Source organism: Monodon monoceros, unplaced genomic scaffold, assembly GCF_005190385.1.
Source record: "Monodon monoceros isolate NGI ecotype Baffin Bay Population unplaced genomic scaffold, NGI_Narwhal_1 Super_Scaffold_19, whole genome shotgun sequence".
NCBI lineage: Eukaryota > Metazoa > Chordata > Mammalia > Artiodactyla > Monodontidae > Monodon > Monodon monoceros.
The window spans coordinates 7,919,654-7,928,912 of record NW_021703775.1 but is presented as its reverse complement, the minus strand read 5'-3'; the positions used below and the strand labels follow the sequence as shown (position 1 = coordinate 7,928,912).

The 9,259-nt window shown below is 39.7% G+C and overlaps 1 protein-coding gene across 1 annotated transcript in view; it reads left to right on the top strand.

Annotated features, from left to right (window-relative positions):
- The window catches only part of VWA3B (von Willebrand factor A domain containing 3B), a 210,169-nt gene that overhangs the window by 180,996 nt on the left and 19,914 nt on the right, over positions 1 to 9,259 (top strand). Inside the window, exon 25 of the mRNA XM_029231383.1 lies at positions 7,416 to 7,527. Within this exon, the coding sequence (XP_029087216.1) occupies positions 7,416 to 7,527 (112 nt within the window). The remainder of the gene's footprint in view (positions 1 to 7,415; positions 7,528 to 9,259) is intronic.

Here is a 9,259-nt window from a genome sequence, read left to right as displayed (position 1 = left end):
GGAAATTCCACCTAGAGCTTCACTTCTTTAGCCTTATGGTTTGACTCCTGTTAAAATGCAAATAGCCTAGGAAGGAAAGCGCTCCAAGTCCTTTCAATTCTTTACCATGCGTCGGTCACTCCGCTGCCTAGAGGGGCTGGGCAGGAGTTTGCCATCCCTGATTTATGTTTTCCTGTAAGGTCTTTTTCTCATTTTCTCTCCAGAACCCATTTCCAAAAGGGATGCAGACCCTGGATACTCTTGTGGTGGAGAAACCCCTCTAAATCTAAATGAAGGGAGAGATAGTGAATGTCAGAAAATGCTCCAGGCTGGCCTTGTCCTCCTTACCAAGGTTTTAAAAAGAGTTGAATTATTCAGAGACAGTTTGCAAGTATTCTGGTCTTATAATTAGGTATCCTAGCGAGAGGAAACATGTCATGAACATGTCAGAACATGCCTGACACTACATGTATTATCTTGATTAGCACAGTCACAGACTTTACTTGGCTTTAAGGACAAAACATGGACAGACAAGCCATTGGAACTGCCGCTAGTACAGTTTGGGGATTGGGTCCAGCAGAGTTCAGTGATTTGGGGCAGGAAAAAATATAGTGGTTTTACGACAAGATTTTGAGCCGAAGAGTAGTTCTAGTTACATCATGGAAGTGCATTCTGTACCTGATGTGAAAACATGTTGTTTGTTAAATGGAAAATTCTAAAGCATCAAACATTTAGTAACTTTACTCCACCAATGCAAACCTGAGAGCATGACCTTGAAACTAAGTAATGAAATGAAAGGAGGGTAGACCATGTTGGATCCTGATCTGCACCACCCGATAATTGGATCTGGCAAAGAAGTGGATTGGATTCTCTGAATTTTGGAGACAAGGCAAAATCAAATTATCCAGTGGACAGCATCCCTAACTGCCAGCATCATTGCCTATCTGACTTCCTCACTGAAACTGGCACGCAGTTACTCCCAGGCACTTGAACCTAGAGATGGGTCGGCTTATTTATTTAGTGCTAGCATTTCTTGTTCTCTCATTCTCCATCCCCTTGTCCTCCATAGATTTCTTTTTTTAAATTTATTTTTGTAAAGAATGTTATTTTATTTTGTTTTTTATTTTTATTTTATTTTTGGCCGCACCGTGCAGCATGTGGGATCTTAGCTCCTGGACCAGGGATCGAACCCGCACCCCCGGCATTGGAAGTGCAGAGTCTTAACCACTGGACTGCCAGGGAAGTCCCCATAGATTTCATTTTAAAGCCCAGGAGCACGCTTGTCTTGTGCACATGCATAGGTGACTGATGGCAGGAAAGGAACAGGGAAGCTAATGTCCTCTAGTATGGGCTGTAAGGGGTCTCTAAAGTCTTTGGCAAGACTCCAAAACAGCGGGATATCATCTTTCTGGAAAGGTGCTGTCAACTTTGTGGCTGAAGGGATGGTGTGTCTAGCTGCCCTGATCGATGTCCTTCCACCCTGGGAGACCAATGCTCTATTTCTGTGAATGAACCATTGTATTAATGCTGGCCCTGTTGGTTTGTTTCGCCACGGCTTCTCTGCTCTATCTGTGGTGTAGTTGAGTTGCCTCTGCAGGGATATGGAAGAATCACTGAGTGTACAGTGAACAGCTCCTTCCATAAAGCTACGTGCTGTGGAAACAGCCAGAAATGAATTCTTGCCAATAGTAGTAACTGTTGGAAACAAGAGCAGAGTGAATGTGAGTATGCAAAGCCCTTTAGTAGCTGTAATGATTCTTTCAGGTAAACTCACAGATGTGTGAATGACTCGAATGGGAGGTGATACTTTTCAGCGATTTAAAAATGCAGTTTCTTAGGTGGCATTTTCAGTGTGTTAAAAATGAACACCGGCAACCCTCTGTATCGCTTCTGTTCGTGGCTGCTGCCCTTGCAGGGAAGGTCCTCACAGAGTGAGTGGTTTTCCTATATCAGATGAATTGGTAAGTGAATGAAAACTATGGAAAAAAAAAAAAAAAAAAAGAGGTCCCTGATGATCTCTGGCAACTGACTTCAGATTTGTACATGTGAAACTGTAGAAAGCAGTCACATTGGTTAGCTTCTGGCTAGTATATTGAGAGAATCAGTATTTGGAATCCAGAGATTAAAAGGGGCTATTGAAATAAATTATGTGATTATACTCATTTAGAATTTTGAAAAGGAGTTTTAAATGTTTCTAGGCAGAGGTTCTAATAAATGTCTGGTCTGTTGATGAAATCTAAAGGGGAAAAATCGCTTTCTGGAATCGATGTGGACATCTTTTGTAATAACAGGTTGTTACAGGTCTGGAGGTGATAAGACTGTCTGATGCCTCAGGGACCAACAGCACCTCCCTGGCTGATTGGTCTTTGATATGAACACTGATGGTGTGAAGTAAGGTGGCTTTGGAGGTTCACTTTATGTACAGGTGAGGTATTTATGCAACAGCTGATTTAATTTGGCTTATTCCAAATTCTCAAGATTCTAAATTCTATCAATGAGAATATACTGTACATGGAATCTTCCGTCAAGGAACTGACTGTAGGAAACTGTGGTGTGGGCATCTGTTTGGAGTATTATGATGGAAAACACTGCTATTCATGTCACAGTTCTGGCCATTACATTTCCCTTATATTGTAAAAACTACAAGCAAGGGTATCCTGCTTGTGTTCCTGTCCGTGTACACACATAGCCTGACAGTTTCCCCAGCACTGCAGAAAGGCTAGTAAGGCCTAGACTCTCCTGGACAGATATGAGAGGATGTTAGAGATCATTTATTTTATCCCCTTATTTTGCACATGTAGAAACTGAAGCCCAGAAATGTTAACAGACTGCCCAAAGTCACACAGCCACCTGGACAGCACTCAGTCCCATTTCTCCTGTCCCCTGGTCCAGTCTCCGCCCTTTGAGGCCATTTCAGATGGGCAGGAGGTCATTCTGATTGCCCACGGGAAGGAGTGCTTAGGTTTCTTCTCTGGGTGAAGCCCAGGAACAGGCAGATGACATTCACCAGCTACCAATGATGTTGGGCCATCCTCTTTGACGTATTGAGTACATCGGTAAAAATAGAAATTCCATGAGAATAGAGGGTCCCCAGCAAAATTCAACTAGATGGGAACATCATAAACAAAAGCGTGGTGTTCATCTTACATTTTTGTCTGTGACCACATAGGCTACAAGCAACACAGGTCTGAAGACTTGATCATATCCCACCATCCTGCAAGAGACTTTAAGCCCTTAGTTCATTATTTCTTCCCTGAGGACCTAGCTCTAACTTTTCAGCTCCCAGGAAATAAAGCATACTCCCACTTCTTTTAGTGAACCTGAAAAGTATCACCAAACAGATACAAATGATAGATGGCTGCAAAATGCTCAGTTATATCAGGGCACCAGGGAAATGAGCTGCAGGTTTCAGGAGCCCAAACCATACTGAACATGAATCATGACCCAAGAGTAAGTGGTGTTCACACCACCTGAAGTTATTTAAATTTTTATTGTCAATTGCCTCATAAATTAGAGACTTGCTTAAGTGAAGACCAGCAGATGAACTCATAAAATATGCATCGAATACTTTATTGAGGATATAGCTATAGCAGTGCAAAAAAGATGGCATCAAAGTGCATGTGAAAACAGTTTATATTGGCTTTGTGTCATGGAGAAGAGGGTCACCTGATGGTCCGCAAAGATGAGAAGCTGGTGAATGATGTCACTGGGTGCTTTGATTGGGTTGGAGGACTAATTTCTTTGAGAAATCCAAAAATTAATAAGTTAAGGGTCAAGAAAGGAAAAAAATGAAAAAAATCTGGGTGGGAAAACCCCCATTTTCTACACTATAGCAATTTGAAGAAAAAGGCCTGTTTTGTTTATTTTTTGATTTAAGAGTAGATTCAGAAACTTCTGTTCATTCGCCTCTTCAGCCCACTATGCAGAATACCTTGAGCAGTTACGCAGGGAAACAAGAAGCAGATGGCTGCCTATTTTAACCTTTTTTAAAAAGGCAGATGTATACAACTATAATTTTCACACCATAAAATTCACCTATTTCAATTCAGTGATTTTTAGCAAAACTGACAGAGCTTCAACCGCCACTACAATCCAGTTTCAGAACATTTCCATCACCCAGAAAAGATCCCTCATGCCTATTCGGAGTCAGTCTCCATTTACACCTCAAGCCCCAGGTAACCACTAATCAATTTCTGTCTCTATAAATTTGTGTTTTCTGTAAGTTTCGTATATAAATGGCTGAGTAACATTCCATTGCATTGATATACCACATTTTGTTTACCCATTTCCCCAGTCCACTGACGTTTGGATTATTTCCATCTTTCCATTACTGTGAATAATGCTGATATGAACACTCACATGCAAGTGTTTGTGTTATAAAAATTTCTGTTTCTCTTGGCTAGATGTCTAATAGTGGTATTTCCAGGACATACAGTAAGTTTATGTTTAATTTTTAAAGAAACTGCCAAAAGCTTTTCCAAAGTGTCAAAAATCAATTGACCATAAATGTGAGGATTTGTTTCTGGACTCTGAATACTGTTCCACTGATCATATGACTATCCTTAATTCAGGACCACACTTTCTTGATTACTGAAGGTTTACAGTAAGTTTTGAAATTAAGAAGAGTAAGTCCGCCAGATTTGTTCTTTTTCAAAATGATTTTGGCTCTTCTGGGTCATTTACATTTATGTGTAAATTTTAAGATCAGCATCTCAATTTTGGCCAAAAAAAAATTCCTGGGATTTTGTTTGATTTATGTAGAATCTATAGATCAGTTTGGTAAAAAAGACTATTTTAACAATATCAAGTTTTCTCGTCCATGAACATGATATTCAACTTCTTAGATCTTTCATTTCTCTCAGCAGTGTTTTGTAGTTTTCAGTGTATGAGCTTTTCATATATTTTTGATAAATTTATTCCTTAGTCTGTTCTTCTTGATTCTATAAATGGAATTCTTAATTTTATTTTCAGACTGTTCATTATTAGTACATGGAAATACAATTTTTTCTTTTTTGTATATTTAACTTGCATCATGACACCTTGCAAAACTTTTTAACTCTAGTAGTGTTTGTGTGCTTTCCTCAGGGTTTTCCACATATAGGGTTATATCATTTATGAAGAAAGACAACTCTACCCGTTCCTTTCCAATCTGGATGCCTTTATTTTTTTCTTGCCTGATTGCACTGGCTAGAACATCAAGTACAACGTTAAGTAGAAGTTGCAAGAGTATCTGGCCTTGTTTCTGATCTTAAGGGGAAATCATCCCATATTTCGCCATTAAGTGTCATGCTTGCTGTAGGCTTTTTACAGATGCTTTTCATCAATTTGAGGAAGTCTCCTTCTATTCCTGGTTTGTTGAGCGTCTTTATCATGAAAGGCTGTTGGATTTTGTCAGATGCTCCTTCTTCATGCATTAAGATAATAATATGGTTTTATTCTTTACTATATTAATTTGGAGTATTACATTAATTGTGGATGCATAATTATGGATGTTAAATTAGCTTTGCATTCCTTGGATGACTCCTACTTGGTCATTGTGTATAATTCTTCTCATATGTTGCTGGGTTTTTTGCTGATATTTTCTTAAGAGATTTTTGCATCTATATTCACGAGGAATATAGGACTGTAGTGTTCTTTTTCTTGTGATGTTTTTGCCTGTTTTGGTATTGGGGTAATACTTGGCCTTCCCTTTTCTAATATAAGTGACCTTCCTAGTAATTTCTGGTTTCCTAGGGTTCCTCTTTTTAATCCTTCAGCCAGAAATCCAGGGTTTTATGTCCCTAGCTCAGTCACGTGCTTCCATATATTGTGCTTGCCTTTGGGACCAAACAGAGGCTAGATACATAGAGAGAGAGAACAGTGGGGGTTCACCCATCCTGTTGGAGCAAGAAGATTCCACTCCTGCAGAGTTTTGGCTCCTCCAGGCTCGTTTTGCCAACACTGCTGCCACTGCACAGAATTGCTTAGGGACTGAGGTCTGAGTATGGAGGGAGAAAGGGGAGAAGGATTTCTGTATTCTCTCCAAGGGTTAGGAGTTCCTTTTCCCATTCCTTAAGCCAGAACTAGAGGGCTTCTTTTAGAGCTCTCTCTGTCTGTACTCTGGAGCCCACTTCTGTGTTTTGGGCTGTCTTGAGGTCAGGCCAGGGAATACCAGAGGAAAAAAATGGTAAACACCCTACCAATTTGGTGGTACTTTGAATTCTTGTCTTCTTTTCCAACCCATTTGCTACCAATTGCTTTTCAGAATTCTTAAATAGATTTTACCTAGAAACCCAAACACTATATGTCTGTTTTTTGTTTTGTTTTCTAGTAATTCATTTTAAATTTATTTTACAAGATCGTTGGTCCTCACATTGATTGGAAATCAAAAATAATGACTTTTCTGGATGACGGAATGGAGGCTTTTGGGGGTTTTTTGGAGGAGCAGTGGAGATTGGGTCTCTCTACTAATGATCAGTCATCAAGCATAGAAAATAGGACTTTAGATAGAATTGGACTTTACAGATCAAAAATGAAGCTACCAGTTTCTTCCTGTAGTAGACACAACAGTCACATTCACTCCAAGCCTTGATTCATGTGGTAGCATTTGGAAATAACAGAGCAGTACTTTCCTTTGTTTTTTCTGAAATTGCCTGGGGGTGAAGTCTTCCCAGAGAGACTATAACTGAGCTGGGCCTTGAAGGGGTTATCTGGAACACGAAGGCCCTTGCTCATTTTTAAATATCTTTTTTTCTCTGTTCTTCAGATTGGATGATTTCTGTTCATTTGTCTTCAGGTCTCTTTCCTCCATCGTATCAATTCTGCTATTTAGCCCTTCCAGATATTGTTGGGTTTTTTTTTACTTCTAAAATTTCCATTTTTTTTTTTTATAGTTCCTTTTTCTCAGCTGAAAACAACTACCTTACTGTTCATTTCAAGAGTATTTACCTTTACCTCATGTACTATGGTTATAACTGCTGATTTGCATCTTAATCTGATTATTCCAACACCTGAGCCATCTAAATACTGTGATCTGTTGATTTCCTTTTACCTTGAGAATTGGTCATGTTTGCTTTTGCTTCTTTTGTGTGTTGCATTTTGGATCGTGTATGCATATATTGAATATCATAGTTTAAAACTCCGGATCCTGTTTAAATTCTCCGGAAAAGGCTGCCTTTTTTTGTTTTGTTTTAACAAAGCTTGATTAGATTTAGACTGTGAATTCTGCCTCATTTTCTATGTGCAGTGTTTTCCATATCAGTTCAGTTTTAAAAGCCTGTTCCCAACAGCATAGAACAGAAAGTACTCCAGAGTGAGTGTACAGTATATGCACGTCCTGTAATTCCTCAACAGTGTGATTCTAAGTAAAGAATCGCACACTATCCTGTATCTGTGACTTTCACTGTCTGCACTTACTTTTTCTATCAACTATTAATGTTTTATTTTTTTTTTTTTAGCAACAGAAAATTCAAGGAACTCCAACAAAGAAAAGCAAATCCAAAAAATTGGATCCACTCAAAGGCCAGAAGGTTATTGCAAGATGTGATGAAAATGGCTTTTATTTTCCAGGTAGGTATTTTATTTTGTAAGATTCCTTTGTTACATAATATGATATTGGGAACCAGAAGTTCTCAAACTATGCTTTCCCTAGCACACTGACACTTCATGAGCTATGCTGAGGTATTCCACTTCTAAAATGAAATGATGAAGTTTCTCCCCATATTTGTGGGGAAGTAACAGCCAGAAAAACTTACTTTAATCTTTCTTTTGTTTAGTAAAGTTTTCCTACATACCTACTATGTTCCACGTATGTAATATCCCTAAGGTGCTGGTCTAGCGTAGTGAGCAACCAAATAAGTAAAATACGTAGTGTGTCAGACACAGGGCTATGAAGGGAAATGAAGCCACGAAGAGGGTTGAGCGTGTCAAAGGTGAAGCTCGCGATTCTAGATATGGTGGACAAGGAAGAGCTTCCAGGGAAGGCAACATATTACTAAGGACTTTAAAAAGGAGCCATGAGATTATCTCAGGGAGAGTTCTAAACACAGGGAACAGCAGTACGAAGTCCTGAGGATGGAGTGCCCATGACACCCTCGTCCTTGAAGGAAGAGGCCAGTGTGACTGGACCCGAGAGGTTTGCCCAAGACTTTCTGGGGCATGTGATCCTGAAGGAATCAGCCAGGTGAAGTTAAGCAAGAGCTTCATGAATAATGAAAATGATATGTGTGAAGATCTAGAGGTGAAGAAAAACATTTTATGCCTGGAGAAATAAAATAGATTATGGCTGGAACCAAAATGCAAAGGAAGGGTAGAAAGTAAGAAAGCTCTTCGGAGAGGTAAGTGTGTGGCTGTTCGTAAAGGGTTATGTTAAGACGTTTGAACTTTATTGGGGAGTCACATTTAAAGCAGGAAGAAACACAGTCACACTTGAAGTTTTAAAAAGATCCCTCCCAGCGCTGTGTGAAGAGTATATATGGAGTGGATTAGGACGTCACTCGGGTCCCTGGCGTGGGTCATAAGGTAAAGGATGGTACCTGTAGGAGGTGGCGGTATGGACAGGAAGATAACGAGGTGTGTCTGGGACGTGATGAATTGTAGGTGCACCACAAGACGCTAAAGTTGTCAGAGAAGCAATTGGAGATAATGGGTCCAGAGTCTGGAGGAGGAAATCTGTAGGGAGATAGAGATTTTTGCCACGTCAGCACAAAAGTAGTCATTGAAATCATGGTAAAGGCCTATTGGGAAAGAGAGCTTAGAGAAAGAACCCTGAGGAAGAGCTGTCAAGCAGAAAGACTGTACCTCAAAATATAGCTGATCTTAATGTAGGCATTATCTGTCAATCACCAGTTAAGTAGTTCTTTATTAAACTTAATTTAATCTGCTTTTTAAGTGAGAAAAATACTTCATCTGGAGTTTGGGTTTCCAGCAGGCATATGTGTAGAACTTATAACTAGGATATTTTATTTGAAATTTGGTAAATGTGCTTTGAAGTTGACTGCTTGAGAGAAAAATGGATCCAGGCATTTGAGATGAGCTCCTAGACTGAGGCATGAAACTCTTCTTTGCAAGAGCAGGGCCTGAGAACCTCCTATTTCTCTGGGGCTTAGATTTGCTGAGAGGTGATCATAGGAGGCCACCCCTCCTTGGTTTTCTGAATCTGAGCCACGGAGCAGGACCCAAGGCTAATTTAGCAGTTGAATGAAAATGCTGAAAATGACAGGATTCCAAATGGCTGGATTAGGGCTTGAGATCAGTTTGCCGGCCAGGGTCCCATTAAAAAATAATACTGCTCAAACTTTTC